Here is an 18,538-nt window from a genome sequence, read left to right as displayed (position 1 = left end):
CAATGCAACTGGTCCTGCAAACCTATCCTGGTCTCTATTGGCCAGCTGGTTACAGTCATCCAGGAAATGCTAACTGCTAACGTGAAACTTTATTATAAGTTGATACATCTAGTGATTTATGCACCAACACAATTATTTTTATGAATCTCATAGTTATAACAAATTGTGTTAACCCAAGTGTTTGGGTGAAACAAATTAACAAATTAAGTTAACCGGTTTTTCAATGAGGGTAAATGTGTAGAGATGCTGAAGTAATTTTTCGTAGTTTTATTGAACATTTTTGGTGGAAAAAGTTAAAACCATACCAACAAATTGTTATTCAATTTACAAAATGTTTACAGTAACACTTTGATTGCCAGCGTGGCGTGCACTATTTATCGTTGAATGCCACCACCCACTTCAATGATAGCGCTCTAAACGCATAATCTCTGTCTTAAATTATGGCCATGTGTCTAATCTGCCCGTCGTTTATCAATGACTTGTTTGCAGTCAACATTGTCGAGACGGATTGTTTTTTAATCGGTTAATTTCCGTTTTATAGCATTTTGAAAAGCCCTCGTTTTTCAGGAAAATAAGATAATAAATAGATTCTGTGATAAACGCCCTTTACTGGAATATTCTGGCATACACAAATTTTTTTGTAATTTTTCTGCCTATTTATGAATAAACGCTAGATTATCGATAGTATGTGTACTTATGCAAGCTATAGAAGCGATCTGAAAAATATATTCTCATTTCCTGATCAGCTACACACACACACACACACACATACATGGGGCACACGCTGATATATAGGTCAAAACAGATCCGATTACCCCAAGACTGGTAAAATAAATAGCTTACCTCAGATCAGATGTTATCCAAAAAGATTATTCCAATTCCTGATCGCCATTCCAAATATCGACCGCGTTTATTGATTCAGCGTTGGGTACTGTAAATATGTATTTCACGCGTTTTCCGGCTCGGCGATCAACTTGGGTCTCTTCAGATGCCTCGCCGGCGAAGTAACATGAGGAGGCTGGACCCCCCCCCCCCCCCCCATCAGTCTAAACCAATGTGGTGTAGTTACACAGGGAGAGACGATAGGGGGCGGTATTTTCCCAATTGAGCTCAGAGAGAGTCTGCAACACTAGCGTGAGGCTCGATTGATGAAATATGAATTCAAATCGCTAATAAATAAAAAATATGGCACTCAACTGGCGGCATGAACTAACGACAATGCGTCCGTGGCACTCAAAGTGTTAAAAACACTTGTGGTTAAAGTTGTCTTCAGGGTTTTCATACTTACCAATGATGATGTTGATCGATAGAATCTTTTCTCAGCATAATCCACACTGTTCCTCATACTAGTTGACTAGTTAACCCATGCTACTGTTCCTAATTTATGCAAATGACATGTCGTCAGCTTGTGACTGCAACTTGTTCCTGTTTGCGGACGACTCAGCCCTGCTGGTCTCTGACAAGAACAAGTTACAGGTTGAGAAAACCCTCAGCTCGGAACTAGGCAAAATCTGCATATGGCTCGCTGATGACAAACTATCATTACACATGGGCAAAACAGAGTCCATTCTCTTCGGTTCAAATAACAAACTCAGCAAGACCGACGGCTTCTCAGTTACAGTGGGTGACAATATTGTCACAAGGAAAGATGAAATTACCTACCTGGGTTCCATCCTAGAGGCTAATCTCTCCTGTGACAAAATGGCATCCAATGTAATAAAAAAAGTCAACCAACGAACTCTATTCTTGTACCGGATCTCCTCTCTGGTAAACAAGAATACCCTGAAGACTCTGGCAGGAGCACTCATTCAAGGGTACTACGACTATGCTTGCACCTCATGGTACCAAAGCACCTCAAAGGCGCTAAAAACAAAATTACAAACATCTCAAAACAAACGGGTCAGACTACTGCTTGACCTTACTCCTAGAACCCACCTCACCCCTGCCCACTTTGACAACCTAGGATGGCTTAGAGTAGACGAGAGTACAGCAACTTGCAATGGGCTTGGTCTACAAGATACACTACACGACCAAGGTACCCATGTACATGTCAAAATACTTCCCAAAGGTTTTAATATATTTTTTTCTTTTTTTTATAAATATCCTCAAACTAAATCCTCAATTTGAATAAAGTGATTAATCTGATTAAATTAGTTTTTATCAACTTTCCAGCCCCAGACCCAGCCCAGGGAGAAGCCCCAGCCCAACTAAATCAATTAAATCAACTTTCTTTAATGAATATAATGCTCGATATTGGCTTTTTTACCTATACCGATATTGTCCAACTCTTAATTTCCGATACCGATATCAACCGATACCGATATATGCAGGGTTCCCCCCCCCCCAAAAATGGAATAATTTCAGGTAATTAACATTACATATCTCTTGTTGTGGAATTAACACAACATTGTGCATACTTTTGACAATAAATAAAATCTGAATTGGTTCTTACTTGCTTGCCTGGGTAAATAAAGGTTATAGAAATGTAAATTTTTTATTTATTTTTTAATCCATGCTGTTCCTCATACTAGCTGACTAGTTAATCCACACTGTTTCTCATATTATTGTAGCTCCGGATGGTTGGCACCAAACCAATGCCAGTAAATCAAGGCGCTCCTGCTGCCTGTACAGCTGACTGAGGCTTGCTGGCTCCACAGTGACACCAAGTAGACTCCAGTGAGCTTCAGTCAGCTCTTTCAACCTGCTCCTCTCTTCTCTCTCTCCAGAACCTGCTCTTCTCTCTCTCCAGAATCTGCTCCTCTCTCAAACCTGCTCCTCTCTCTTATCTCTCTCAAAAACCTGCTCCTCTCTATCTCTCTCAAAAACCTGCTCCTCTCTCTTATCTCTCTCAAAAACCTGCTCTCTCTTATCTCTCTCAAAAGCCTGCTCCTCTCTATCTTTCTCCAGACCCTGCTCCTCTCTCTCTCCTCTCTCAAAAACCTGCTCCCCTCTCCTCTCTCAAAAACCTGCTCCTCTCTATCTCTCTCCAGAACCTGCTCCTCTCTCTTCTCTCTCCAGAACCTGCTCCTCTCTCTCTCTCTCTCTCTCTCTCTCTCTCTCTCTCTCTCTCAGAACCTTCTCTTCTCTCTCCAGAACCTGCTTCTCTCTCTCCAGACCCTGCTCCTCTCTCTCTTCTCCAAGCATTAAAGCGTTCCGTCTTGAGACGGATATCCGTCCATTTGATTTGGAGTTTCAGTCATTTGATTCGGAGTCGTGACGGATTTTAACCTGAGCCAATCAGAGGCGTCAAATATCATTAAAAAGGGCATTTTTGTTTCCCCTACCGCGGCCGTGCCAAGCAGTCATTGGCGAGCAATCGGCAGGACGCAGCGACTTGAGAGACCGGATTGCGCTAATAGTTTCGTCGTCGAAAATGTATAATAATCGCAAGATACATTCAGACAGTGTTGTATCAGATCTAACTAAATGGATTCATGGACACATTTATGCCCGGACCACAAAGCTTATCGAAGGGTTGGCAAAGGGACCACAAAGCTTATCGAAGGGTTAGCAAAGGGACCACAAAGCTTATCGAAGGGTTAGCAAAGGGACCACAAAGCTTATCGAAGGGTTAGCAAAGGGACCACAAAGCTTATCGAAGGGTTAGCAAAGGGACCACAAAGCTTATCGAAGGGTTAGCAAAGGGACCACAAAGCTTATCGAAGGGTTAGCAAAGGGACCACAAAGCTTATCGAAGGGTTAGCAAAGGGACCACAAAGCTTATCGAAGGGTTAGCAAAGGGACCACAAAGCTTATCGAAGGGTTAGCAAAGGGACCACAAAGCTTATCGAAGGGTTAGCAAAGGGACCACAAAGCTTATCGCGGCGGCTCTACCGGTGAGTCTCAGCCTGTTATGATATGAAACTGTAATTGTAGTGCTGTCAGACCCTGATATGGGTTGGCTTTTCCTTTTAGCTAACGCTATTAAATATAAATATACAGTGGAGGTTAAAATAAGAATGACTTTGCCTGAAAAAAAAGTCAGGAGATGTTTTGACGGAGATGACTCATCCCCGCGGGAATCGATTTTACCATAAATCATAGGCTGATATACGCTACATTCTCTTTAAACATATAAATGCTACAGGACACAAGTAATAGATTTAATCACTTTTATTCTTTTAAACTTGGTCTGACCGACCTTCAGCATACATAGACAATGAGCAGGCAGTAGATCCAGTAGAAACTCATGTCAGAAAACACTCGTCTTATGCGCGTCAAATCTCTCCTTGTTTACCGACGTCACATCCACCACCTGCTTATGTACCTGCTTGCACTTAACGTTACGCACGCCTGCTATACCGATTAGCTAATGTTGGCATAATAACGTTAATGGAAGGAGTAAGCTGGCCACTAAAAAGAAAACCCACCGCGGTGTTCTCAGACGAAAAGGATAAGCGGCACCACCTAATAAAAGAAAGTTGCGAGAGGAAGTTTGAAGAGATTGGCTAGGGCCTAGGCTACTGGGCACTGTCTGTAGTGGTGAGTTAACTTGTTCCGTGTGCCGCAACTATGTCAAAAAGAAAAACGGAAACAACACATTTGTCATTGTCGTGTTACTTCACAGTACCCCCTCCTAATGTACAGTCTCCTCCCCATATGTACCGTAATTCCTCCAATAGTGACCCGGGCTTGTATTTGCTTAAACTGTAGCGGGTACCAGGCTTTTATTAGGAGGAGGCATGTATAAGAGAGAGGCCTATATTTCTAATTTTCAAACAGATCATAATGAATGAATCAACATTTTGTGTCAGTTTGAACCCAGTAAAATGTACTGGGTTCATTTATTGAAACCAAGTACTGTATGAAATAGTAAACAGTGCAATTACAGGTGGTCACTGGTCATTTCAACGTTTTCAAAGTGAAATCAAGTAACTAGCTCAGTATGCAGCTCAGAATATTAGTAACCCGGCTTGTATTAGGAGGTCGGCTTATAATTGCTTAGCTCAAGAGCGCACCCGGCCATTAATAGAGACCCGGCTTGTATTTGAATACCGGTCACTATTAGAGGAATTACGGTATATAATCTCTGTTAGGATCTATGGGTAACAGTACTGTGTATTTTCTCCCACCCACCCACCCCCTCCTAATGTACAGTCTCCTCCCCATCATATGTATAATCTGTTAGGATCTATGGGTAACAGTACTGTATATTTGCATATCGTATGTGTCACAAATGTAACATTACTATATACCTGTAGTATGTCATGTTTGTCATAAATGTCACTATGAATTGAAAATGGGGGACCCTGATGTAAACAAGACAAAAGTCTTTCTCTGGTCTGCATCCCCTTAACAATTGTGTGTATTGAGCCGTACTGTATTGTACCCATTCTGCGATCTGTTAAATATTGATTGATTGATATTAACAGTGCTTGAATGCCACCATCGGTGCCAATGTTAACGCTAATATCGCCTAATCTATGTTTAAAATTATGGCTGTGTCTAATCTGCCCGTCGCTTATCAAAGAATCATTTTCCAGTCAGTGTTGTCAAGGCAGATTGGTTTTTTATCGCTTCATTTCCGTTTGAGAGCATTTTGAAAAGCGCCCGTTTTCAGGTGAAAAACAGCCCATTCTGTGATAATCGCCTTTTACTGGAATATTCCAGAACGTTGATATTTGTCTGCCTATTTATGAATCGTTTTCAAATAAACACTAGATGATCAATAGTATACGTGCCCGCACGCACGTTCGAGGCGCGCGCTGATAATAGCCGTTTTCATTTCCTCATGGATTTTACAGTGAAACCGATGGAGCACATATCAGAAAAAAGCTTATATCTCCTCGAAAACGAGTCTGATTATCCTAACACTGATAACATAGATTCCTTACCTGACATCAGATGGTATCCAAATGGTATATTCCAATTCCTGATCACCATTCGAAAAAATCGATAAGTGTATATATCTAACGTGTATACAGTAGAACTCATGATCCGCGGCGCTCAGAGGATCCAGAATTAACTCTGGTAACCCCGGCTGCATCAGTGGACTGGAAAATGTGGACTGGAATATTTTTTTCCCCCATCCATTTTCATTGAGTCCATTCCATTTACCATTTACCATCTGGGAGACGATAGGCGGCGCTTTTTTCACACCTGATCGCCGGCGGCCCTTGGGTAGGCTAGGTTAGGCTCGCGTAGGCTCGCATGATGCAATATGATTTCAGATCGCTAAAAAAAAAAAAATCAGAGAAATCTCGTGAGTGGCTTTCAACGTAACTATCGTAAACCCGAGATTAGCCGTGAGTGGCAGTCAAAGTGTTAAGGGGATGCAGACCAGAGAGAGACTTTCGTCTTGTTTACATCAGGGTCTCCCATTTTCAATTCATCATAACATATATGACATACATCAAGTCAAGTCAAGTCAAGAGTTTTAATTGTCACGGCATACAGGTATACAATGAAATGCGGGTGGTCTTGCCCGCAACGATGTGCAATACAGTGGTACATATAATAGAATCAAAAGAAGAAACAACATTGTGCAGTAACAGATAGCAGGTAACATGGAGTGACATCTCAGTATCTGTACATAGTTATTTACAACGCATGTGTGACATGCTAGTTAGCTTTGGTAGTGCAATACACTGTTCCTGTTATTCTAATTTAAAGTGTCCTTTCCTTTGGCCATAAGTGTGCGTGACATACAGATGACATACATACAGATAGACAATACTGCTGGGTAACTGTACATTGGATTATCGACGAAACCGAAACAAGTAGGCTCCCTTAAAACGCTAACGCTATTAAAAAAAAATACAGTGGAGGTTAAAATAAGAATATGACTTGGCCTGAAAAATAGTTCAGTCAGGAGATATTTTTTTGCTTTAATCCCTGCTCCTCTCTCTCCAGAACCTGCTCCTCTCTCTCTTCTCTCTCCAGAACCTGCTCCTCTCTCTCCAGAACCTGCTCCTCTCTCTCCAGAACCTGCTCCTCTCTCTCCTCTCTCTCCAGAACCTGCTCCTCTCTCTCCAGAACCTGCTCCTCTCTCTCCTCTCTCTCCAGAACCTGCTCCTCTCTCTCCAGAACCTGCTCTCTCTTCTCTCTCTCCAGAACCTGCTCCTCTCTCTTCTCTCTCTCCAGAACCTGCTCCTCTCTCTTCTCTCTCTCCAGAACCTGCTTCTCTCTCCAGAACCTGCTCCTCTCTCTCTTCTCTCTCCAGAACCTGCTCCTCTCTCTTCTCTCTCCAGAACCTGCTCCTCTCTCTCTTCTCTCTCCAGAACCTGCTCCTCTCTCTCTTCTCTCTCCAGAACCTGCTCCTCTCTCTCTTCTCTCTCCACAACCCGCTCTTCTCTCTCTCCGGAACCTGCTCCTCTCTCTCTCCAGAACCTGCTCCTCTCTCTTCTCTCTCTCCAGAACCTGCTCCTCTCTCTCTCCAGAACCTGCTCCTCTCTCTGCTCCTCTTTTAATATTTAACCTATCCATCTGCATAGTCCATCATAGGATTAATCTGGGATTCTGGGTGGTGCTGTTCTGTGGGCCTTCTCTGTGCAGAGGGACATAGTTAACACTTTACCCACCAATCACGTTGTACAACGTGTTTCAATTCCATGCGAATTCTGCCAATCCACGGCGTACAACGTTATTCTGATCATATTTCATATTTTCGCCATGGTATTCATATTTCCCTCACGGAGCCTTGTCTGATGCTGTGTGAGCCGGCACAACTCTGCAACGCTTCAATACTGCCCCCTGGTGGATGATCGGCGAGTTGCCAAACCGGAAATGGCCACTCGCATATCGTCGCGGGACTCTAGCCACACACCGTGGATATGGATCGCTGCCATAACTCAATAATCGACATGATTTGGGCGTGTATTAGTATTATACAAACCGGAAATGGATCGATTCGATCCCCATCAAATAACTGGGATCTTTTTGCTCCAGTCTCATCGCCCAACGGTAAGAGGAGGCTGCCGTGACTTTCAGCCTGTTTGTTTATTATTATCCATGCAAACTGCTCTGATCTATATATCACCCATACTACACAAAGCATTTAACGACGTTCACGGAATTATAAACAACCCCCCCTCCGTTCACCCGCGCATGATCAGTCATAACGTTTAGGACCATGTACAGTTGACATTTTTAATATAGCGTGGATCGGCAACAAACGGCATTTGATAATGTATATATGCATTTATGCCTATATCTCACGTTCTAGGAATTACTGCAGAAAACGATAAAAACATATTTATATTCTAGATGGTATTTTCGTATGAATGTGTGAATGAAAAAGTAAAACGTTCCTACATCCTGAACGATAGATAATCGATGTTGAATGGGCCATAGTAATGTCAATTTAGCAATACAATTTAAAAAGTTATAGCCCTGCAAAGAAGGTGAACATCTCCATAGACTTACAGTACTGGCAGAGAATGGTATAAGATGCTGAAAGTGCGTGGCAGGGAATGTGTTAAGTGTCTACTTATTAATTGGTTAAACAACGTTTTTTAACATTATTTTATTATCAATTTGACAAATGTCATAAAGATATGTTCGAACTGAATAGTTGCTCAGACACCTGTTAATCAATACTGTTTACTCCAATTGCATAGAGAAAACATTTAAATTATGTTTTATGTGCATTGTATGCCTGTACCTGTGCCTTTCATCCAAAAATGAAATAAAAAAAAATAGATATACAAAAACATAACTTATCCGAAAGGACAAGTAACATTTATAAATGAATAACTAAAAAAAAATAGATATACAAAAACATAACTTATCCGAAAGGACAAGTAACATTTAGAAATGAATACCGTAATTCCTCTAATAGTAACCCCGGCTTGTATTTGCTTAAACTGTAGCGGGTACCAGGCTTTTATTAGGAGGAGGCATGTATAAGAGAGAGGCCTATATTTCTAATTTTCAAACAGATCATAATGAATGAATCAACATTTTGTGTCAGTTTGAACCCAGTAAAATGTACTGGGTTCATTTATTGAAACCAAGTACTGTATGAAATAGTAAACAGTGCAATTACAGGTGGTCACTGGTCATTTCAACGTTTTCAAAGTGAAATCAAGTAACTAGCTCAGTATGCAGCTCAGTATATTAGTAACCCGGCTTGTATTAGGAGGTCGGCTTATAATTGCTTAGCTCAAGAGCGCACCCGGCCATTAATAGAGACCCGGCTTGTATTTGAATACCGGTCACTATTAGAGGAATTACGGTATATAATCTCTGTTAGGATCTATGGGTAACAGTACTGTGTATTTTCTCCCACCCACCCACCCCCTCCTAATGTACAGTCTCCTCCCCATCATATGTATAATCTGTTAGGATCTATGGGTAACAGTACTGTATATTTGCATATCGTATGTGTCACAAATGTAACATTACTATATACCTGTAGTATGTCATGTTTGTCATAAATGTCACTATGAATTGAAAATGGGGGACCCTGATGTAAACAAGACAAAAGTCTTTCTCTGGTCTGCATCCCCTTAACAATTGTGTGTATTGAGCCGTACTGTATTGTACCCATTCTGCGATCTGTTAAATATTGATTGATTGATATTAACAGTGCTTGAATGCCACCATCGGTGCCAATGTTAACGCTAATATCGCCTAATCTATGTTTAAAATTATGGCTGTGTCTAATCTGCCCGTCGCTTATCAAAGAATCATTTTCCAGTCAGTGTTGTCAAGGCAGATTGGTTTTTTATCGCTTCATTTCCGTTTGAGAGCATTTTGAAAAGCGCCCGTTTTCAGGTGAAAAACAGCCCATTCTGTGATAATCGCCTTTTACTGGAATATTCCAGAACGTTGATATTTGTCTGCCTATTTATGAATCGTTTTCAAATAAACACTAGATGATCAATAGTATACGTGCCCGCACGCACGTTCGAGGCGCGCGCTGATAATAGCCGTTTTCATTTCCTCATGGATTTTACAGTGAAACCGATGGAGCACATATCAGAAAAAAGCTTATATCTCCTCGAAAACGAGTCTGATTATCCTAACACTGATAACATAGATTCCTTACCTGACATCAGATGGTATCCAAATGGTATATTCCAATTCCTGATCACCATTCGAAAAAATCGATAAGTGTATATATCTAACGTGTATACAGTAGAACTCATGATCCGCGGCGCTCAGAGGATCCAGAATGAACTCTGGTAACCCCGGCTGCATCAGTGGACTGGAATATTTTTTTCCCCCATCCATTTTCATTGAGTCCATTCCATTTACCATTTACCATCTGGGAGACGATAGGCGGCGCTTTTTTCACACCTGATCGCCGGCGGCCCTTGGGTAGGCTAGGTTAGGCTCGCGTAGGCTCGCATGATGCAATATGATTTCAGATCGCTAAAAAAAAAAAAATCAGAGAAATCTCGTGAGTGGCTTTCAACGTAACTATCGTAAACCCGAGATTAGCCGTGAGTGGCAGTCAAAGTGTTAAGGGGATGCAGACCAGAGAGAGACTTTCGTCTTGTTTACATCAGGGTCTCCCATTTTCAATTCATCATAACATATATGACATACATCAAGTCAAGTCAAGTCAAGAGTTTTAATTGTCACGGCATACAGGTATACAATGAAATGCGGGTGGTCTTGCCCGCAACGATGTGCAATACAGTGGTACATATAATAGAATCAAAAGAAGAAACAACATTGTGCAGTAACAGATAGCAGGTAACATGGAGTGACATCTCAGTATCTGTACATAGTTATTTACAACGCATGTGTGACATGCTAGTTAGCTTTGGTAGTGCAATACACTGTTCCTGTTATTCTAATTTAAAGTGTCCTTTCCTTTGGCCATAAGTGTGCGTGACATACAGATGACATACATACAGATAGACAATACTGCTGGGTAACTGTACATTGGATTATCGACGAAACCGAAACAAGTAGGCTCCCTTAAAACGCTAACGCTATTAAAAAAAAATACAGTGGAGGTTAAAATAAGAATATGACTTGGCCTGAAAAATAGTTCAGTCAGGAGATATTTTTTTGCTTTAATCCCTGCTCCTCTCTCTCCAGAACCTGCTCCTCTCTCTCTTCTCTCTCCAGAACCTGCTCCTCTCTCTCCAGAACCTGCTCCTCTCTCTCCAGAACCTGCTCCTCTCTCTCCTCTCTCTCCAGAACCTGCTCCTCTCTCTCCAGAACCTGCTCCTCTCTCTCCTCTCTCTCCAGAACCTGCTCCTCTCTCTCCAGAACCTGCTCTCTCTTCTCTCTCTCCAGAACCTGCTCCTCTCTCTTCTCTCTCTCCAGAACCTGCTCCTCTCTCTTCTCTCTCTCCAGAACCTGCTTCTCTCTCCAGAACCTGCTCCTCTCTCTCTTCTCTCTCCAGAACCTGCTCCTCTCTCTTCTCTCTCCAGAACCTGCTCCTCTCTCTCTTCTCTCTCCAGAACCTGCTCCTCTCTCTCTTCTCTCTCCAGAACCTGCTCCTCTCTCTCTTCTCTCTCCACAACCCGCTCTTCTCTCTCTCCGGAACCTGCTCCTCTCTCTCTCCAGAACCTGCTCCTCTCTCTTCTCTCTCTCCAGAACCTGCTCCTCTCTCTCTCCAGAACCTGCTCCTCTCTCTGCTCCTCTTTTAATATTTAACCTATCCATCTGCATAGTCCATCATAGGATTAATCTGGGATTCTGGGTGGTGCTGTTCTGTGGGCCTTCTCTGTGCAGAGGGACATAGTTAACACTTTACCCACCAATCACGTTGTACAACGTGTTTCAATTCCATGCGAATTCTGCCAATCCACGGCGTACAACGTTATTCTGATCATATTTCATATTTTCGCCATGGTATTCATATTTCCCTCACGGAGCCTTGTCTGATGCTGTGTGAGCCGGCACAACTCTGCAACGCTTCAATACTGCCCCCTGGTGGATGATCGGCGAGTTGCCAAACCGGAAATGGCCACTCGCATATCGTCGCGGGACTCTAGCCACACACCGTGGATATGGATCGCTGCCATAACTCAATAATCGACATGATTTGGGCGTGTATTAGTATTATACAAACCGGAAATGGATCGATTCGATCCCCATCAAATAACTGGGATCTTTTTGCTCCAGTCTCATCGCCCAACGGTAAGAGGAGGCTGCCGTGACTTTCAGCCTGTTTGTTTATTATTATCCATGCAAACTGCTCTGATCTATATATCACCCATACTACACAAAGCATTTAACGACGTTCACGGAATTATAAACAACCCCCCCTCCGTTCACCCGCGCATGATCAGTCATAACGTTTAGGACCATGTACAGTTGACATTTTTAATATAGCGTGGATCGGCAACAAACGGCATTTGATAATGTATATATGCATTTATGCCTATATCTCACGTTCTAGGAATTACTGCAGAAAACGATAAAAACATATTTATATTCTAGATGGTATTTTCGTATGAATGTGTGAATGAAAAAGTAAAACGTTCCTACATCCTGAACGATAGATAATCGATGTTGAATGGGCCATAGTAATGTCAATTTAGCAATACAATTTAAAAAGTTATAGCCCTGCAAAGAAGGTGAACATCTCCATAGACTTACAGTACTGGCAGAGAATGGTATAAGATGCTGAAAGTGCGTGGCAGGGAATGTGTTAAGTGTCTACTTATTAATTGGTTAAACAACGTTTTTTAACATTATTTTATTATCAATTTGACAAATGTCATAAAGATATGTTCGAACTGAATAGTTGCTCAGACACCTGTTAATCAATACTGTTTACTCCAATTGCATAGAGAAAACATTTAAATTATGTTTTATGTGCATTGTATGCCTGTACCTGTGCCTTTCATCCAAAAATGAAATAAAAAAAAATAGATATACAAAAACATAACTTATCCGAAAGGACAAGTAACATTTATAAATGAATAACTAAAAAAAAATAGATATACAAAAACATAACTTATCCGAAAGGACAAGTAACATTTAGAAATGAATACCGTAATTCCTCTAATAGTAACCCCGGCTTGTATTTGTTTCAACTGTAGCGGATACCAGGCTTGTATTAGGAGGAGGCATGTATAAGAGAGAGGCCTATATTTCTAATTTTCAAACAGATCATAATGAATAAATCAACATTTTGTGTCAGTTTGAACCCAGTAAAATGTACTGGGTTCATTTATTGAAACCAAGTACTGTATGAAATACGGTAGTAAACAGTGCAATTACAGGTGGTCAAAAAAAGTAAAATAAAGTAAAATAGTGCAATCACAATACTGGTATAATAATAATAACTTCGTTTTATACAATTCTGAGGTAGGCTTACTCTCTTGGTAAACATTAACACCATACCATTATATGGTATTTACTGCACAGCCAGGCCAGCATATAACAACAATAACAAAATATACTGCCTATGGTAAATCCGTTGAGGTTAATACCGTAATTCCTCTAATATACATGAAACCCGGCTTGTATTAGGAGGCCGGCTTATAATTGCTTAGCTCAACAGCGCACCCGGTCATTAATAGAGACCCGGTTTTTAATTGAATACCGGTTACTATTAGAGGAATTACGGTAACTAAACCATTCCTCCACTCCACTCCACACTAAGGCACTTTTGGATAATTCATTTTGATGTTATCAGGGTATCTGTGGTGTATTAAATTCATAATTCTCAATTTTAGGCCTTTAAAAGGTATTGCGTCTTAAATGTTATTTGCACAGGTATATACCAGGAGCTTAGTGTGTCTGGCGAGAGCTTGTATGGAACGCGCAAGGATTTAAATTGGAAGTGGGGCCAGGGTTACAAAAAACGACCCCTTTAACCTAAAATAGAGATTGACTTATTTTTGTGTTTATAATGATTTTCGACTTGACAACCTTGTTGTCCAAACCAGGATGTGGGCGGGGGCGTCCACTCATCTCTCTGCTGGTTGGTCACTGTGTGTGTTCCAGGTGAACGTGTCGGACGTGCATGCTGGGGAGCTGTACATGTTGGCAGAAGACCCGGGTCAGGATCACAACATGTTCAGCCAAATGGAGTTGAGGTCCCTGAGCAACAAGATGGAGGCCCTGCAGGTTTGAACCCTTTCACTGCCGCACTACCAAACGGTTAACCCCTTTCACACTGCGACAATACACAGAAGGTCAACCCTTTCACTGCCACACGACAGAAGGTTGATCCTTTACTATCGCACTACCGAGGGTTACCGTCGGTAGTGTGATAGTAAAGGGTTAACCTTCTGTAGTGTGGCAGTGAAGGGGTTAAACTTCTTCCCGACTCTGACCAAGGAAACTATAAAAGAAGGAAGGGTCGTCACGTCAGAATAACAAAGAGTTCTCTGCTCTGCTTGCAGACCCGGCGGCATGGGCGGGCATTAGGGGTCCGGGCCCGCCCACTGAGTCAGCTGTGCCCGCCCTGGTGAGAATTTTTAATTTTTTTTTCATAGTCTACTAATAGTCTACTATTGGCTCATTTCGGCCAATCAAAGTCAACTATCCAAATCCTTAGTCGGGGACAGCCCTAGTGGGCACTGATGTCAACAACAACACTACTGAAGCTAGCACGGCACTCTGTGAGAATTCGTTTTCTACCCTCAAGAACGTCTTTACAGAACATCGCCTTAGTATGCTTCATCGACGCCAATTTAATTCAGTTGGCATTTGAGAAGGACTTAACAAAAAAGTTCAGGAATGAGTGGAGGGACAGTGTTTTAAGAAGATTTCACTCTGTCCCCAATCGCCGCTCTACTAATGATGGTGAGTAGCCTGTGGAGGAATGTTTGCTTTTTTATGCACCTTATTTTTGTCAGTTCAGCTTGTCAGTGAATTCAGAAGTGTTGAATAAATGGAGACTTTTCAAAGATATAGAATAAAAATGTATTATCCTGAGGGAAATTTGACACTGCAAATCACTCAACATTAAACATTTAGACGGAACAAGTCACAAATAAGAATAACAAAACAAATGGCCTAAGAATAGAATAAAATGAAATGGAATAAAAATAGAATAAAAGATACAGTAAATAAATACAGTAAAAATATACTGAAGTCTACAGTAGGTGTAATATTGCACAGTGCTGTTTTAAAAAGTAAGAGTCCAGGAAGATGGTAACTGTCACTCTGTGCTCAGTGATGCAGTGAGGCACAGTGATGCATTGTATAGTCTGATGGCTGTCGGAATGAAGGATTTCCTGTGCCGTTCAGTGCTGCATTTAGGTAGTGTGAGCCTAGCACTGAACCTGCTCCTCCTGTCAGCCAAGTCTGTGTATAGTGGGTGGGAGGGGTTTTCCCTGATGGCCTGGAGCTTAGCAAGGTTCCTCCTCTCCGCCACCCTCGCTAGAGTCCAGCTCCACCCCAACCACGCTACTGGCCTTCCTGACCATCTTATCCAGCCTGTTTGTGTCCCCTGCTCTCAGTCCGCTGCCCCAGCAGGTCTGTTATATATATCCGTTCAGTCTGTTTTTGTATAAGTGAATGTTCTTAAGAGAGAGAGAAATTAGAATTTTCAATTGCCTCTCTGCTGTTTAGTTCAGCACCGTGGGCAGCGCCAAGCAAGCCACAGCGCCGCTGTCCCAGCTGAAACGTATAAAAGGGAACCTGTGTTGAAAAACCATTGTGCCCCCCCCCCCGAGAACATTTTATGCCCCCCCCACTATTTAGTTTCTGCAGCCTGGACAGTCTGCTTGGTGTCAGACTTTTGGTGCCAGTTCTATTGAAGCCTGTATTAAAATTCTAAATATACAATCTTATCTGAGGAAATGTACATCAACCAATATATCAAACGTTAGCTAGTTAACAAAGCAACTAATTGCAGAGGATTCTGACATCTAACTGACATTTAAATGACATGAACGAGGTTATGGCTGCTCCCATTCAACTCGTGGTGACGGAACTGAATGTGTGTGTTCACGCACTACACAGTGACGTGATGACCCTTCCTTCTTTTATCGTGTCCTTGACTCTGACTACTACTGATATCCCTCATTCTGGTTCGTCTCGACGATGCTCTCGGAGTGATTTCTCACGGTGATTTCTAGGGGCGTAACGATGCATCGATTTGAATGTTAGAATCGTTTATAATCGAAATTATTTTTTTTATTTACATTTTTTTTTGGTCTATTGTTTTTATTGACCCGAGTGAATCGGTTCCCCCAGCCACATTTGTGTATTCAAAATTTTTTGGGGGAATTAACTGATAGAAAATGTATCGAAAATGTATCTACCGTACTTTTCGCACTATAAGCCGCACCTGACTATAAGCCGCAGCAGCTAAATTGAATGATGTGTACATATATAAGCCGCACTGGACTATAAGCCGCAGGTGTTTTAATGTTTAATTACCATATGTAATTAGCATTGGGACACAATACTGTCGGACAAATAACAAGCATTAACTCATTTACAAGTTGTATTAAGTTTAGCAAATAAGGGAACAGATAAATAAAATTTCAATGCAGTCAAAAAAGCAATATTTAGATGTTTACATTTTCGAGTTTGGTCACGTCGAGTCACATATAAGCCGCACCGTTATATAAGCCGCAGGGTCGAAAAATGGGGAAAAAAGCCGCGGCGGTAATCGAATACGGTAATCGAATCGTGGTCAAATGAAGAGATTTCATGATGCATTGAATCGTCGCCTGAAGAATCGTAATCGAATCGTTACACCCCTAGTGATTTCTGATCTTCTCTTCAGCCCTGGAGTCTGAAGAAGAGAATGAGGCTCCAACTGCTCTATCTGAGCACGGCTCTGAAGAGAACCCGGCGACACGGAGAGAGGTAGATGAAGAGTAGGAGAGAGAAGAAGGCCTGAGTGAGGGTGCTCCTCTCTCTGTTCTCCCTCACCCCAACTCGTCGCTGCCCTGACCCTTTTCCAGTGGTCTGGCTCCCATCTTCTGCGCCTGGAGATGATGTCAGCTAGTCGTTGGATGAAGACCTCTGAAACTGATTCTGTTCTGTGTTGGCACTTTATATACCGGGTGGGTACCAATCTGAGCGTTTTGTTTTAACCTTCTTGTGCCAAAACAAGTTCCAGATGAGTGGTCTTTACTACACCTAGGAGGATTCAAAGATGGCGTCATGTAACTAAACTAAACTGACTTTCAAATAGTCTGAACTTCCTGTGTGCTAAGCTCCTCCCTTCTGGTACTCCTTTAACGGGTTAAAACAAACGCGGATACAGTCGGGGCCCATAAATAATTGGGACATTGACACCATTTTCACAATTTTGTCTCTGTACACTACACCACGATGGACTTGATATTAAACAATCGAGATGTGCTTTACGTACCATAAGGAGCACCACAGATGGTGAGAAACACCACGGGACAAACCAGGAAGTAGATGAGGGAAATCCACCATCCAAACAGAAACGCATAAGCTACATTCCCACAGGAGCCTGGAGAAGGAGAGCAATGGTAGTATAACATAATTACAGAATTAAGTGTGATGTAGAAGGTATTCATTGGGAAAGAGAATAATAATTTTTTCTTTTTTTAGTGCAGCCTTTCGGATTTAATTTGAGGGTATTTTACATCCAAACCAGGTGAACGGTGTAGGAATTACAACCATTTCTACATGTGCACTCCCCCTTTTTTTTAACGGACCAAAAGTAATTGGACACGCATAACAATCGTAAATCAAATTGTCACTTTTAATACTTTGTTGCAAATCGTTTTGCAGTCCAGGACGACCTGAAGTCTGGAACCCATAGACCTCACCACACGCTGGGGTTTGTCCCTGGTGATGCTCTGCCAGGCCTGCAGCTGTCTTCACTCCCTGCTGGTTCGTGGGGCATTTTCCCTTCAGTCTTGTCCTCGGCAAGTGAAACGCACGCTCAATTGGGATTCCGGCCAGGAGATTGACTTGGCCATTGCATAACGTTACACTTCTTTGCCATAACCTGTTAAGCTCTAGCCATATTTGCAGAACATTCTCCTAAGTACACACCCAAGTAAATGGAAGATTGCTCCACTTCTACAAGGTCCATTGGCATGTTGTTGGTATCTAGGGACATCTATGGACCTCTGGGAATGTATTCCCAGTTACCTGGCCATGGAACAGCTGAGCAGCCAATTGTCCAATTACCTTTGGTCCCTTAAAAAAAAACATATAGAAATTGTAATTCCTACACCGGATTAATTTCAAATCCATTGTGGTGGTTTAGAGACTATTGTGTTTCTGTCCAAATATTCATGGACCTGAATGTAATTATTTTGAAATACTGTTACTCTGTATTAAACTAAAGGGAGGAATTCTAAAACTGTACAAATAAGTTGCATTTCTGTTGTTTGATCTATGTTTTGTAAAGAGAACATTATTTTTGTATCATGAATGAATGTATACATTTCAAATAAATGGAAAAGACTAACAATAACTTGCCTGGTGGTTTAATTTCTCCTTATAGGGTCGACATGTTCTAGAGAATCATGTTGGTTAGATTAAATAAGATGGTGGTAGTACAGTAGTGGTTTTATTCATTCATCACACGCAATACAATAATGCACGATCATTCCACAATCTTTGATTTGGCAGTGACCGAAAAGGTACAGACTGAAGCATAATGCTTATACATGCCTGTCCTATATTCTTAACAAAATTAAGACTCAATAAAACGGTATTCTAAAAGAAA

The 18,538-nt window shown here is 41.7% G+C and overlaps 1 protein-coding gene across 2 annotated transcripts in view; it reads left to right on the top strand.

Moving 5' to 3' along the window:
• Nucleotides 1-18,256, top strand: part of ids (iduronate 2-sulfatase) — a 70,429-nt gene extending 52,173 nt beyond the window's left edge. Inside the window, exons 12-14 of one of the 2 annotated variants that reach the window (XR_014620610.1) lie at nucleotides 13,864-13,986; nucleotides 16,604-16,886; nucleotides 17,204-18,256. Coding sequence is in view for 1 of the 2 variants with exons in the window: in XM_084331219.1 (XP_084187345.1) it covers nucleotides 13,864-13,986; nucleotides 16,604-16,690 (210 nt within the window). In the remaining variant the exon portion in view is untranslated. Of the gene's footprint in view, nucleotides 1-13,863; nucleotides 13,987-16,603 lie in introns of both variants that reach the window. The other variant, XM_084331219.1, reaches the window with a different exon arrangement.
• Nucleotides 18,257-18,538: the final 282 nt, after the last annotated feature.

The sequence above is a fragment of the Notolepis coatsorum genome (genome assembly GCF_963971535.1).
Source record: "Notolepis coatsorum genome assembly, chromosome: 16".
Taxonomy (NCBI): Eukaryota; Metazoa; Chordata; class Actinopteri; order Aulopiformes; family Paralepididae; genus Notolepis; species Notolepis coatsorum.
This window is presented reverse-complemented; position numbering and strand designations above follow the sequence as displayed.